Source organism: Scyliorhinus torazame, chromosome 7 (assembly GCF_047496885.1).
Source record: "Scyliorhinus torazame isolate Kashiwa2021f chromosome 7, sScyTor2.1, whole genome shotgun sequence".
NCBI classification, from domain to species: domain Eukaryota; kingdom Metazoa; phylum Chordata; class Chondrichthyes; order Carcharhiniformes; family Scyliorhinidae; genus Scyliorhinus; species Scyliorhinus torazame.
Window position 1 is genome coordinate 56,564,499 of NC_092713.1, and position 15,529 is coordinate 56,580,027.

General features: G+C 42.7%; 1 protein-coding gene across 1 annotated transcript in view; it reads left to right on the forward strand.

Annotated features, from left to right (window-relative positions):
• The first annotated feature begins 312 nt into the window (after nt 1-312).
• Nucleotides 313-15,529, forward strand: part of atp6v0b (ATPase H+ transporting V0 subunit b) — a 59,604-nt gene continuing 44,387 nt past the window's right edge. Inside the window, exons 1-2 of the mRNA XM_072510741.1 lie at nt 313-487; nt 9,000-9,048. Of these exons, the coding sequence (XP_072366842.1) occupies nt 421-487; nt 9,000-9,048 (116 nt within the window). The 5' untranslated portion in view covers nt 313-420. The remainder of the gene's footprint in view (nt 488-8,999; nt 9,049-15,529) is intronic.

The following is a 15,529-nucleotide window of genomic DNA, read 5'->3' on the forward strand; positions in this document are numbered from 1 at the left end:
TTCTCAAGGGCAATTCGGGATGGGACAATACGTGCTGGCCTAGACAGCAACACCCACATTGCATGAGAGAAGAAACTCCTCATCTTCGCCTGAAATAGGCGATTCCTTATTTTTAAGCTGCTGCCCCCCCCACGAGAGGAAACATTCTCCTATCAAGCCTCCTTGATTCAATAAGGACAACACCTCTTATTTTCCCAACTGCAGCAAGGCCGGACCGGACCCCACCTGTTGAACCGTGCAGTGGTGCATGCCGGGAGGCGTAGTTTCGCCGTCAGCGGAAGCGCGGGCTCTGCCTACACCTCCCGGCATGCCGCGGGGGATGTTGGCGGTGACGTTATCACGTGACAGCTGAGCGCACCCTCTCCTCACGTGACCGAGAGTTGCCCTGATCTTCTGGTCTGAGCCCGGACGCCGGCAACAATGAACGGCTACGCGTTACTATACGGCGGTATCACTCTGGCCTTCTGGTCCACCCTCTTGGTAGTAGGTAAGAAAACGGGAGCGTGGCGGGGGAGGGTGGCCGCCGGGGCCGAGCTGAGCTGAGCCGAGCCGAGCCCGGTGTGGGGCCTAGTGGGGCCGCCGACAGCGGCTCGATCAGGACCCGTCCTCGGCGGGGGCTCTGCACCTTGGCGTGCAAGCCGCACTGAAGTGGAGTGCGGCCGATGTTTCCCGGCTCCCTGCACCTTGCGGGGTTTGTTTCTCTTATTAATTACTTCCTCCAGACTCCAAAGAACCTGTTGGAAAATCACTGACAAGAATGAAGTTGGGGAATTCTGCCAGAAATATCCATCGAGCTGCAAGTGCTGGCACTAAAAAACATGAAGATTTGTACTTCGTGTAGATTGGACCAAACTATATGCTAACATATCTCTATTAAATACATTGTGCTTGAAACCACTGCATGTTACCAGGGAGATGGCAGGCTTTATCAACTTAATTTTCGTTTTAAGAAGGGGCTTCATCCCGTGACAGCAAGTAAGAAATGTCAGCGGAACTCTCCAGCTACCACAGTTACCACTCAACATTTTTTTAATTGCTGTCATCTTTTCTCAATCTGTATGCTAGTTTGTCCCTTTTCTCTTTTAAAAACACACTTACCTTTTGTTAGATTGCATCAGGTGTATCGGGTGCTGTTCTGGGCACCACACCTGAGAAAGGAGCTATTTTTCTTGAAAGTGGTGCAGTATGAATTGACTCGGATGTGAGGGGCTCCAAGGGTTAAATTATGAAGAGATTTTGTAAACTGGGTTTATTTTCCCTATGATATAAACTGTTTGCGGAGAATTTTCAAAATAATTGAAAGGATAGATGGGGAAAATTCTTTGCTCTTGCTTACAAGAGACATAACCTTAAAATCAGACCCAGGCCTTTTAAGAGAGAAGTTAGGAAATACTTCACATGTTTGCAAAGTGCATTAATTGTGAAATAGTTCAATGTGGAAATGTTTATAGTTTAGATGGACTGTATTTTTTTTCTGTAGATGGGGGCAGAGAAAGCAAGAAAAACTCCCCAAATTCTTTTGCTTGTAGATTTGTATTGTTTTTCATATGCTATTCTTAAAAAATCTAGAAAATCCAGGGATTTATGGTTATTAAAGATTCACACACCTTTTCACTGACCGTTGACTGGGGTAAGACCATAAGTTTGTCAGTGGTGAGTCTTGCCTATTGCACAATATTCTGCCATGTTCTAATTGCCAACATGACAGTTGAGAGATTGTTGCTGAACCACTTTTTAAAGTAAAGTAACCTATTCGAGGAGGAGTTTCCACTGTCTGACCAATTATATCTGCTGTTATTTGAATAGTGAGTACAGCATGGACTTAAGTCAAACTGATTTGATCAGAAATTGAACTATTTTGTTGGAAATTTATTATTTCAGCAGCTGTCTGTTTTGTGCTGCAGGGCAAAATCTGCAGTTTTGGTTTGATGCACATTTCAGAGGTGTCAGCTGTGACAGCAATACCATTTTCATCTCTAAGTCAAAGGTTGTGGGATCAAGTCCCAATTCTGATGGATAAGTACCCAATCTAGACTGACACCCCAATGCTGTACTGAGGGAGTGCTGCACCTTTGAATATACCAGCTTTGGATGCAACATTAAACAAAGGCCCTGTCTGCTGCCTAAGGTGGATTTAAAACCCAATGAGCAGGGTGTTCATCCATCAAGCAATAAAACAAAAACAGGTCATCTGGTCACTATTACCTTGCTGTTTGTGGAATCATGCCGTGTGCAGTTGAGCAACTGCATTTTATACATTATAGAAGTGAAATTGACTAGGGAGCTTCTGGTGTCCTGTGGTATAAGAAGTGCTATATAAATACAAGTTATTTTTCAGCTGGAAAAAAATCCAGAGTAGCGAATGCAATTAGTTGACCGTTAGCCAAATCCGTGCATGGTATTCATATTGGTATGTGGTAACATTCTGGCCCAGTTGTAATTATTTTGAGATGAAAGCCATCATCATGTGTGATATCTGATATCTTCGTCTGAAAAACTGTTGTAATGTTTTGCTGTGACTTAGTATTGGTAATGAGTGCAAATTGCTCAATGGGTATTTCCTGAAACAAATTGAACTGTCTCCATTTGCTGGAGACCATCAAAACTGATTTCATTTCATGGCTTACAATTTCAACTTTGGATGTGGTAATGTTTGGAATTCAGACTTGCACACAAACTTGCAAACTGCAATTGAAAGCTGATGCATTTTCAAAAATACTGATACACAAGAAGTACACTGCTAACTTAATTGGAAAACGAGAGTTCTGGTTGTGGAATAGTTAAAACTATTATCACTGTGAAATGTTTCAGTTTGCATAAAATGGGAAGCTCCACAGTTGTAGCACAGTATTATGCGGTGTCAGCCAAACCGATCAGGAACTGATTATTGTTAAAAACCTCTTGAGAAATATGGACGTGCAGTCCTTTCAATTTTGATAGCTGCTGGCCAATTTAAAGAATACATTTTGTGTATTTCTCTTGCTTCGCCCTGTTTTGGGATTTATGGCAGATCTGTAGCTTAATTCCATTTCCCTCAATACCGATGATATTTTAAATTATTGATTGCTCTTGTGTGGGTGTAGGGGAGCACTGAGGGATGAAGGGTAGAGGATGATTTCACGATTGCACAAACTCTGTTCCAGAGTATTGTGTATTATTTGAAGCCCCAACATTTGGGTTGGATGACAAGGTCTTTGGGTGAATGCACAGGAGATTTAGAAGGATGAAGGACTTCAATGTGAAGTGAATAAGTGGGCAAATGCATGGCAGATGCGGTAATAATGTAGATAAATGTGAAGTTATCCACTTTGGTAGCAAAAAGCAGGAAGGCAGATTATTATCTGGAATGTGCAAAGAATGTGGATGAATTTGTACACCTGTCGCTGAAAGCAAGCATGCAGGTGCAAGCAGGTGGTAAAGAAGGCAGATGGTATGTTGGCCTTCGTAGCAAGAGGATTAGCGTACAGGTGCAGGGATCATAGAAGATCATAGAATTTACAGTGCAGAAGGAAGCCAATCGGCCCATCGATTCTGCATCGGCTCTTGGAAAGAGCACCCCACTTAAGCCCACACATCCACCCTATCCCTGTAACCCAGCAACCCCATCTAAGCTAAAGGCAATTTATCATGACCAATCCACCTAACTTGCACATCATTGGACTGTGGGAGGAAACCGGAGCACCTGGAGAAACCCATGCAGACACGGGGAGAACGTGCAGACTCCACAGACAGTGACCCAAGCGGGAATCGAACCTGGGACCCTGGCCCTGTGAAGCCTTAGTGCTAACCACTATGCTACCATTCTGCACTTGTTGCAATTATATAGGACCTTGGTGCAACCACACCTGGAATATTTGTGCGCAGATTTGGTCATCTTATCTGAGGAAAGATGTTCTTGCTATGGAGGGTGAGCAGCAATGATTTACCAGGCTGATTTCTGGGATGGTGGTACTGGCTTGGGAGAGATTGAATCGGTTAGGATTATATTCGCTGGCGTTTTAAAAGAATGAGGGGGCTCTCATAAAAACTTATGATATTCTAAGGATTAGATAGCGTAGATATGATATTCTAAGGATTAGATAGCATAAATATAGCATGGACGGCACAGTGGCGAGCACTGCTGCCTCACAGTGCCAGGGACCCGGGTTCAATTCCGACATCGTGTGAGTGTCTGCGCGGAGTTTGCACTTTCTCCGTATGTCTGCGTGGGCTATCTCCAGGTGCTCCATTTCCTCCCACAGTCCAAAGACGTGCAGGTTAGGTGGATTGGCCATGCTAATGTTGCCCAAAGGGTTAGGTGGGGATAGGGGCAGGGGATTGGGCCTAGTTAGGGTGGTCTATCAGAGCAAGGGCTGGTGCAGACTCAATGGGCTGAATGGCCTCCTTCTGCACTGTGGGATTCTATGATTCTTGATGAAGGAAGGGTGTTTGCGATGGTGGGGTGCCTAGAAACAGGGATGATAGTCTAAGGACATGGGGTAAACCATTAAAGGGGCTGGTTTAACACAGTGGGCTAAATAGCTGACTTGTAATGCAGAACAAGACAGCAGCGTGGGTTAAATTCCCGTAGCAGTCTCCCCGAACAGGCGCTGAAATGTGGCGACTAGGGGCTTTTCCACAGTAACTTAATTGAAGCCTACTTGTGGAAATTATTATTATTATTATTTGGGACAGAGGTGAGGAGAAATGCCTTCACCCAGAGAGTGGTAAACCTGTGGAATTCGCCACCACAGAAAGAAGTTGAGGCCAAAAGATATGTTTTCAAGCAGAAGTTAGGTATAGTTCTTGGGGCTAAAGGGATCAAAGAATATGGGGGTAAAGTGGGATCAGGTTTCTGAGTTGGATGATCAGCCATGATAATAGTAACAGGCTCGAAGGGTTGAATAACCTACTGTCTTCTATGTTTCTATTTCCAATTATGTTGAGAGATTGGAGAGGCTGGACTTGTTCTTAGAGGAGATTAAGAGGAAACCTAAGAGAGTTATTTGAAATTATGAGGAGTTGATGGAGCAAATAGAAAGAAATTGTTTGCTCTGGCAAGGGGGTCAGTAATGAAAGTTCATTGAAGAACCTGCAACAAAATTGAGAATTTTTTCCCAGTTTACAATAAAATACAGTTCCTGAAAGAAACATTCAAACACATATCAAATTGCCTTTTAAAGATAACTAATTTGCAGGGTTAAAGGTATAAGACTGGAATGTGGAATTAAATTTGAGACGTCTTTGAAAGAGTTGATCTGAGTGGGTGACTGGTCTCCTGCAGTGGTGTAAGATTCTATGACTTGGCTGTTAATACTTGTAAACCAATGAATCACTGCTCTCAACCACAATCACAGACAAGTAGAAAAATAGTAAAGGCTATATTGCATATTTTGCTTATGCCAGACTAACCTCATCCATTCAACATTTTCTACAATATAAATTATTTTTGTACCTTTCCTCTTCAAACTTGAGACTATGTTCACTGGTTCTACAGTTTGTTGAAATCTAAATTATTAACTGATTATCTCTTCTTCAGAGTAAACAATGTCATGTTCTTCACTCTCATAGCTCTGATACTTTAGGCTAGGAAGTGAGAATTTTTCGTTTGTCAAGAATCTCAATCTCCACAGTTCAGAAGGAGGCCATTCAACCCAATTAGCCTGCACCGACCCTCTGAAGGATCACCCCACCCAGGTCACACTCCCACCCTACCCCCGCATACCCAATCAGCCTTTTTTGGACACAGCTGCTATTTTTTTTCAGCACGGCGAGTGGATCTAACTTGCACATACAAAGAACAAAGAACAAAGAAATGTACAGCACAGGAACAGGCCCTTCGGCCCTCCAAGCCCGTGCCGACCATACTGCCCGACTAAACTACAATCTTCTACACTTCCTGGGTCCGTATCCTTCTATTCCCATCCTATTCATATATTTGTCAAGATGCCCCTTGAATGTCCCTATCGTCCCTGCTTCCACTACCTCCTCCGGTAGTGAGTTCCAGGCGCCCACTACCCTCTGCGTAAAAAAACTTGCCTCGTACATCTACTCTAAACTTTGCCCCTCTCACCTTAAACCTATGCCCCCTAGTAATTGACCCCTCTACCCTGGGGAAAAGCCTCTGACTATCCACTCTGTCTATGCCCCTCATAATTTTGTATACCTCTATCAGGTTGCCCCTCAACCTCCTTCGTTCCAGTGAGAACAAACCGAGTTTATTCAATCGCTCCTCATAGCTTATGCCCTCCATACCAGGCAACATTCTGGTAAATCTCTTCTGCACCCTCTCTAAAGCCTCCACATCCTTCTGGTAGTGTGGCGACCAGAATTGAACACTATACTCCAAGTGACATCTTGGACTGTGGGAGGAAACCGGTGCACCCGGAGGAAACCCACGCCGACAAAGGGGGAACCCGCAAACTACACACAGCCAGTTACCCAAGGTCTGAATTGATCCCGGGTTCCTGGGGCTGTGAGGCAGCAATGTTAACCACCGTGCCGCCAAAGTGTCTAGCAATATACAAATGGTACTGCGGTTTAATATCGAAAAAATTAAATGGTATGGCATGTTCCTCCCAAGCATATAGCATGATCTCCTGTCCCAAAGTGCTATGCACTCAATGCAATACTAAGTGCAGTCACTGTGTTAATGTATGGCAACCAATTTAAGCACAACAATTCCCTTCAATTAATGTGTTAATAACCAGATCATCTGTTTTTGTGATGATTAATTAGGGACACTGATAAGTACCCCTACACTTCAAAGTAGTGTCATTGGATTTTTTATGTCCCATAGTAGAGAGCAAATGGGGCATCAGCTTAATGTCACAGAGCACTCTTTCAGTCAAGTGTCTGGAGTGAGAGTTAAACCTTTGGAATCAGAGGTGAGAGTGCTACCAACTGAACTGTGACTTACAAAAAGACAGATTCTTTGGGAGAAAATGGTTCCTCACGCTGCTGAACCCACAGAGTGTTCACCCATTCAATTTCTTTGTTTTGCATAGTTGGTCCCTGTATAATGTTAGAACTTGTATTTGCATAGTGCCTTCACAGCCTCTGGGCATCCCAAAGTGCTTCAGTCAGTGGAGTTTTTAAGTGCAGTCACTGTTATAAGGTAAGGAAGCACTGCATAGCAATGCTCCCAAACAGCTTTGAGATGAATAAATAGATGATCTGTTTTAAGGTATTTGGTTGAGGGGTTTATACTCGCCAGGATATTGCGAGAATTTCCTTGCTCCACTTTGAATAGCGTGAGGACAGAGAGCACCTCCGTTTAATATCTCATTCAAAAACAGTGTCCAACAGTACAGAATATTATGACCTCGGACCAGACCACAGTAGTGGCTAGGATACTGGGCAGAAACCCCAATATTTATTTTAATTTTGTAAGACTGTGAGGAAAGGGTAGTTCGCTCCAGGACTGATTTCAAAAATACGGATATGGTATATTGAAACAAACTTTATTACTAACACAGTATTAAAACAACTTTAACATCACACAATAAAATAGCTTAATACTAATGAGTATTATGGTCTTATAGTACAGAGACACAATAACCCTTAACTGCTATCTTTTTTCCATACAAACAACAAAGCCACTTTAAATACATTTATTGCTGTAAAGAGATGTCTTTTGAGACTGTTTGAAAAGATAAACCTGAACCCTGTCGGAACAATGCAGAATCGCTAGCTGTATTTCTTCAGAAACTTCTCCGCTTGCCTTCTAGCCACAAACTAAACTCTCTGGAAACCCTTAACACCTGACTGCTTCAACCCCGTCTCCTCCCATTAACTACACCACTTTACTAACTGAACACAATGGCTCTAATTAACCGCTCCGCAGGGAGCCTTCTTAATATAAACAAAAATGCATCAGCCCAAACTTTTACGATGTTTTGATTGCACGTCTGGCTCCAAAATGCCTAGCTGTCTTGCAAACCAGGATTATTAAAAATACCACTGCAGCAGTCATACACACACTAACCCAGGCGTTTAACCAAACATATATAATACAATACATCTGAAATCCCTACATTCATCGCTAGAATTCTCAGTTCCGTATTGAAGTCAAGTTTTTGTGGAACTTTGGTTCACATGCTGTGGGCAGAGTTGATTTTAAATGGAACAGGAATGAAGACCAAATGTCTATTTAATGATCCTTATGGCTGGAGCCCAATTTTATTTTTTGTGCAGTTGTGATCTGATCCCAAAAAAGTTTAATCTAGGTGATGACTAATCTGTCCTTTCGACATTGTAAATTGATACCTGTTTAGAACAAGAAAACTTGGAGATTTCAAGCATTGTCCTTGATTCTCTGTTAGCTGGGCATGGATCAGATCCAAACAAATAGGCCAATAATTTTACAAACTCAAACTAGCTCCTTTTAAATTGTGACTTTGTTCTCAAAATGTTTTCTGATGTGAGCTGTGGCAGACTATACAAACACTAGCACATTCGAAGAGAGAGAGAGAGAAGTTTAAACTGGAATATTTATTTTACCTGAACGTAATAAGAATAACTTAATTCAATCTATTTTAAAAATAAATTTAGAGTACCCAATTCTTATTTTCCAATTAAAAGGGGCAATTTTGGCATGGCCATCTATCCTGCACATCTTTTTGGGTTGTGCAGACACGGGGAAACATTTAACCTATAACAGAGTTCAGTCTTAATTTTACTGGAGATTTGCCATGTTGAGCTTGTTTCTTGATATCATCAAATTTTTTGCACTTGTCTATAATTGAGCACACTGCAGTATTTACCTTTTAATGGAGTAGAGCGCTAATGAGAAGATATTCTCTTCTCTCATTCTCCCCTCCAACCTGACCTGAAACTTCTGCCACATTGAAAAAACAGGAAGACGTGACATTTCTAGCCAGAAGACCTGAAATCATTTGTTTTTAAAGATTGATGAAATTCTGTGTTGTTGGTTTACTTCAAATAAAAATTTGGTATCAAATTTATTGGCTAAAAATGTTCAATTTTCTCAAATGCAACTTTGTATCTTTCTATTACAGGCATTTGTTACACAATATTTGACCTAGGATTTCGCTTTGATATAGGATGGTAAGTCATTTTAAAGGAAAAATTAAGTTCTCATTTATTTGTAACAATTTAAACTTATTTCCAAGCTGATTGGTTTGATGCAGTGTTTATGCTAATCAGAGGAAACTTTCAGAAAACCTTTTTGGTAATCCAATCAACTGCTAATATCTTCCTCACTTTTTAAATTTGTGCAGTAGCCGAGTTTATATGGGTTTCACCTTCTGTTTGTTTGCCAATCAGCTTAAATGGGTGTTCTATGGTTCTTGATACTAAGAATATTGGGAGCAGTTTCTCTGTTTTTCTCCATTTCTACTGTCTAAACCCTTGTGATCTCCTTTCAACCATCTCATCTTGTAGGAGAATAACCCCAGGTTCTTTAAACCGTCCATATAACTGAAATCCCTCATTTCTGAAACCATTCTAAATGTTTTCTGCATACTCTCTAAAGCCTTCACATCCTGCAGGGTCCAGCAATGCATACAATACCCCAATATTGCCATACCAGTGTTTTATAAATAGAGGAGTAGAGTAATCACAGTCATTACATGCATTTTCTGGCTAGGATAGTTTCCTGGAAATCTAGTCAAAAAATTAAGCGATCTGTAGTTTGCTTAGTATATCGGGAATTAGCACATTTAAGTCCTACACCAGTCGATACCTCACTCGGTAGTGAAGTTAACTGCTGATGAAACTCCATAGACTTTGAAATTTTGTCCTGGCGCATCTCTGTCCCTGCACCTCTTTCCTCCTTTTCAGACCCTTCTTAAAACCCATCCCTCCTACAACTCCTCCTTCGCTTGGTGTCAGTTTTTTGTTTGATTATACCCCTGTGAAGCGCTTTGGAATGTTTGTTTTGTCAGATTCAGCTACAGGACTGTCCTGGACTTTATCTGGAGATTGGAGGTTTAAGACCAAGATTTTCAGGTTCGAAAAATATAAAATTTGAAAGCAGTTTTCTTGTCTAAATCTTTGGCTAGTGAAAACCCAATTGCTAACTTCAGCGAGATGGATATGGCATCTCAGCAATAAATAGGAACCCTCTTCAAACTTGACGTTATGTGTAAGTGCTTGGAAAAGTATCCGTGGTTAAGTCAATATTTTGCTTCCTTCTCTATCGGATGGTATCTTGTTTCCACCTGGTTCCTCTTCCTTTCTACTAATTAAAATGCTACAGCATGTTGAACACAAAGTATAGTTGAATTAATTTCAATTGATTTAGATAAAAGAAGGTTTTTGTGAATCCATCATGTGAGTTCTGATTAATAAGGGGATCAGGGGTTATGGGGAAAAGGCAGGAGAGTGGGGATGAAAACAATGTCAGCCATGATTGAATGGCTGAGCAGATTTGATGGGCCGAGTGGCCTAATTCTGCTCCTATGTCTTAAGGTATTACAGGCCTTCTGCGGAAGGATCATTTAGAAGGGTCATTTAATTTTTCTCCACAGATGCTGCCAGACCTCCTGCGTTTATTCAGCCTTTTTCTGTTTTTATTTCAGATTTCCAAGATCCAAAGTATTTTCATTGTGCTTTTATCATAATCAAAGTATCTGTCTGGTAATAGATCTCCAGAGATGGTCTACAGGTTATTTTCTTGTTGATCATTCTGTATAGAACTGGCCATTCTGGGCTGCTGCTTCCTTTTCATTTCAACACTTTGTGCAAATTCTACATCTTCACATTTAGACTTTTGGTATAAATTAAAATTTCTGGTTAAACATTCAAACGTTTATTGCATGTTTAAAATGTATGCCGTCTTTTAAAAATATTTTTATTCAACATTCTCAGCATTTTTACACTGGCAGTACCCTAGCCCCCTCCCAACCCCTCGACAGCAACCAGGTCTCCAAAACGTTAAATAAGTTTCTTTAATCTTTTTTTTTTTTTTTAAAACGCATTTTATTCAAACTTGTATCAAAGTAGGTTACAGCAAATAAACACCCCGAGAAACATTCTCCCCAACAATCAGCTATACAGTTTGTACAGATTTTTCTCCTTTTTTACTCCCCTGCGACGAATAGCTCCTCAAACACGATCATAAACATCCCCCACCTTTTCTCAAACCCCCCCTGCTGAGCCCCTTAACTCATACTTTCTCTTCTCTAACCACAGGAAGTCATACATGTCACCCAACCATGCTGCTACCCCCGGTGGCGACGCTGACTGCCACTCCAGCAAAATCCGTCGCTGCGCAATCAGAGAGGCGAAGGCCAAGACATCGGCCTTCCTCCTCTCCATGAGCTCCGGCTTCTCTGAAACCCCAAATATCGTCACCGAAGGGTCCGGGTCCACTCCCTCTCCACTATCCTGGCTAAGACCGCAAACACTCCTGCCCAGAATCTTCCCAATTTTTCACAACCCCAAAACATGTGCGCATGTTTCGCTGGCCCCTGCTCACACCTCTCACACTCATCTGCTACCCCCTGAAAGAACCCACTCATTCTCGCCCGAGTCATATGCACCCTGTGCACCACTTTAAACTATCAGGCACAACCTTGCACAATAGGAGTTCCTGTTTACCCTTCGCAGTGCCTCACTCCTGTTGCTAACTTTTGCCTTAGTTTAATTGCTCTGTTTTATTACCTTTGCTCTTGAGTCGCCAGGTATCTTTCTGATACTGCCACGTGGTTCAAGTCCGAGTAATGATCAATAATCCAATACACCACTTAGTAAGATTTAAATCAAAGCACATTTATTATACACCGTAATCAATACTCATGCATAAATTCTACGTCTAAGCTCCTTTTACGACTAACAGACCAATACTTAACTTGGAACTGGCCCACCAGGTCGGAAACAAATGGCCTTTCGTTCGGGTTCTGAGCCTGCGGGATTCGAAGTTGGTACAGATTGGTAGCTAGGAGCGCCTATCTTGTAGCGAGCGTCGAAGTAAGACTTACTGGTTATCAGCGGTGGCTGGACCGGTCACTGTCAAGGATTGGTTCGCGTTGCTGAGTGACCCGGTCAAGAAGAACGATTTGAACTTGGGCTTTATTCTTATAGTCCCCTGGGGCTTCCCGCCTTTCAGGGCGGACCCTGGACCTGGTTCCAAGTGATTGGACTTTGTCCCAATCACTTGTTCCGATTTTCTCCAATGCTGGAGCGATTCCCTGATCGATGGGCGGTCCTGAGGTGGTCGTTCACCTCCCTTTGTGTAGGCTTCTGCTGGCGCCAAAGAGTCTGGTTTGGCTTTGTGTGTCTAAATGTTGCTTATTGTTCCCGGGGATTATCATTAGTATGCAGATGGCTGTTGTTTTGTTATGCTGATGGTTGCCGGTATCGATCTTGTCTGGCCTTTCCAGAGGTAAATACACACTCAACCTGCAGCTGCTCGTTTGTGTCCTGTTAGCTGACTTTCCCCTCAGCCATTGCCGTTAGCCATTTTACATCGGGAGTTAGCCATTCTAAATCGGGAGTTAGCCATTTTAACTGGCTACACTCCATACTCTCCAATTGGTCTCCATTCCCAACTCCGCTTCCTATTTCTCAAGTTTCTTTCATCGTAAATGACGTAATTAAAAAGTGGAAGTAAAAGTTGTCGCTGAATTATGACTTGGTTCAGGAAGTATGATGGTGGGGACAGAGACAGGGTTGGAAATAATCTAAGTTGTAAACTGTAGACACTGTAGGCTGGGTAGCATGAACAGAGGCAAGTTCAATGCTTCCTTGCAGTTCCAGTTCCGGTCCATGTTCAGGTTGAATCAAAGTTTTAGATTCTGTGAGATGGCGGAATGTTGTTGCGCAACAAATATTTGTGTCTCACCCTTTTAAAAAGAAAAAACATGGAGAGAAGAAATAAAAATTAAGGGGTGTTAAGTGACGTAATTAAAACCCAGAGGTCCAGGCTAATGTTCCAGGGACATGAGTTCAAATCGCATCATGGCAGTTTGTGCAGTTTGACTCCGTTGATAAATCTGATATTATGTATTGAATAATGGTGACCGCAACTGTCATTGATTGTTGCAAACTAATCTCACCTGGTTCACTAATAGAACATAGAACATTACAGCGCAGTACAGGCCCTTCGGCCCTCGATGTTGCGCCGACCTGTGAAACCACTCCAAAGCCCCTCTAAAGCCCTTATCGTCCATATGTCTATCCAATGACCATTTGAATGCCCTTAGCGTTGGCGAGTCCACTACTGTTGCAAGCAGGGCATTCCATGCCCTTACTACTCTGAGTAAAGAACCTACCTCTGACTTCTGTCCTATATCTATCTCCCCTCAATTTAAAGCTATGTCCCCTCGTGCTAGACATCACCATCCGAGGAAAAAGGCTCTCACTGTCCACCCTATCCAATCCACTGACCATCTTGTATGCCTCAATTAAGTCACCTCTTAACCTTCTCTCTAACAAAAACAGCCTCAAGTCCCTCGGCCTTTCCTCATAAGATCTTCCCTCCATACCAGGCAACATTCTGGTAAATCTCCTCTGCACCCTTTCCAATGCTTCCACATCCTTCCTATAATGCGGCGACCAGAATTGCACGCAATACTCCAAATGTGGCCGCATCAGAGTTTTGTACAGCTGCAACATGACCTCGTGACTCCGAAACTCAATCCCTCTACCAATAAAAGCTAACACACCGTACGCCTTCTTAACAACCCTCTCAACCTGGGCGGCAACTTTCAGGGATCTATGTACATGGACACCGATATCTCTCCGCTCATCGACACTGCCAAGAATCTTACCATTAGCCCAGTACTCTGTCTTCCTGTTATTGCTTCCAAAATGAATCACCTCATACTTTTCTGCATTAAAGTCCATTTGCCACCTCTCAGCCCAGCGCTGCAGCTTATCTATGTCCCTCTGTAACTTGTAACATGTTTCCGCACTGTCCACAACTCCACCGACTTTAGTGTCATCTGCAAATTTACTCACCGATCCTTATACGCCCTCGTCCAGGTCATTTATAAAAATGACAAACAGCAGTGGCCCCAAAACACATCCTTGTGGTACATCACTAGTAACTGGACTCCAGTCTGAACACTTCCCATCAACCACCACCCTTTGTCTTCTTCCAGCTAGCCAATTTCTGATCCAAACTGCTAAATCTCCCTGAATCCCATGCCTCCGTATTTTCTGCAGTAGCCTACCGTGGGGAACCTTATCAAACGCTTTACTGAAATCCATATACACCACATCAACTGCTTTACCCTCATCCACCTGTTTGGTCACCTTCTCAAAGAACTCAAAAAGGTTTGTGAGGCACGACCTACCCTTCACAAAACCGTGTTGACTATCTCTAATCAAATTATTCCTTTCCAGATGATTATACATCCTATCTCTTATAAACCTTTCCAAGATAATGCCCACAACAGAAGTAAGGCTCACTGGTCTATAGTTACCGGGGTTGTCTCTACTCCCCTTCTTGAACAAGGGGACAACATTTGCCATCCTCCAGTCTTCTGGCACTATTCCTGTAGACAATGATGACTTAAAGATCAAAGCCAAAGGCTCAGCAATCTCCTCCCTAGCTTCCCAGAGAATCCTAGGATAAATCCCATCCGGCCCAGAGGACTTAACGATTTTCACACTTTCCAGAATTGCTAACACCGCCTCCTTATGAACCTCAAGCCCTTCTAGTCCAGTAGGCTGAATCTCAATATTCTCCTCGACAACGTTGTCTTTTTCCTGTGTGAATACTGACGAAAAATATTCATTTAGCACCTCTCCTATCTCCTCGGACTCCACGCACAACTTCCCACGACTGTCCTTGACTGGCCCTACTCTTACCTTAGTCATTCTTTTATTCCTGACATATCTATAGAAAGCTTTAGGGTTATCCTTGATCCTACCTGCCAAAGACTTCTCATGTCCCCTCTTGGCTCTTCTTAGCTCTCTCTTTAGGTCCTTCCTAGCTAACTTGTAACTCTCGAGCGCCCTAACTGAACCTTCATGTCTCATCTTTACATAAGCCTCCTTCTTCCTCTTGACAAATGTTTCGACTGCTTTAGTAAACCACGGTTCCCTTGCTCGACCACTTCCTCCCTGCCTGACAGGTACATACTTATCAAGGACACGCAGTAGCTCTTCCTTGAACAAGCTCCACATTTCCATTGTGCCTATCCCTTGCAGTTTTTCTCTCCATCCGATGCATCCTACGTCTTGCCTCATCGCATCATAATTGCCTTTCCCCCAGATATAACTCTTGCCCTGTGGTATATACCTATCCCTTTCCATCACTAAAGTAAACTTAATCGAATTGTGGTCACTATCACCAAAGTGCTCACCTACCTCCAAATCTAACACCTGTCCTGGTTCATTACCCAGTACCAAATCCAATATGGCCTCGCCTCTCATTGGCCTATCTACACAGTGTCAGGAAACCCTCCTGCACACATTGGACAAAAACAGACACATCTAAAGTACTTGAACTAAAGCGTTTCCAGTCAATATTTGGAAAGTTAAAGTCCCCCATAACAACTACCCTGTTGCTTTCACTCCTATCCAGAATCATCTTTGCAATCCTTTCCTCTACATCTCTGGAACTGTTCGGAGGCCT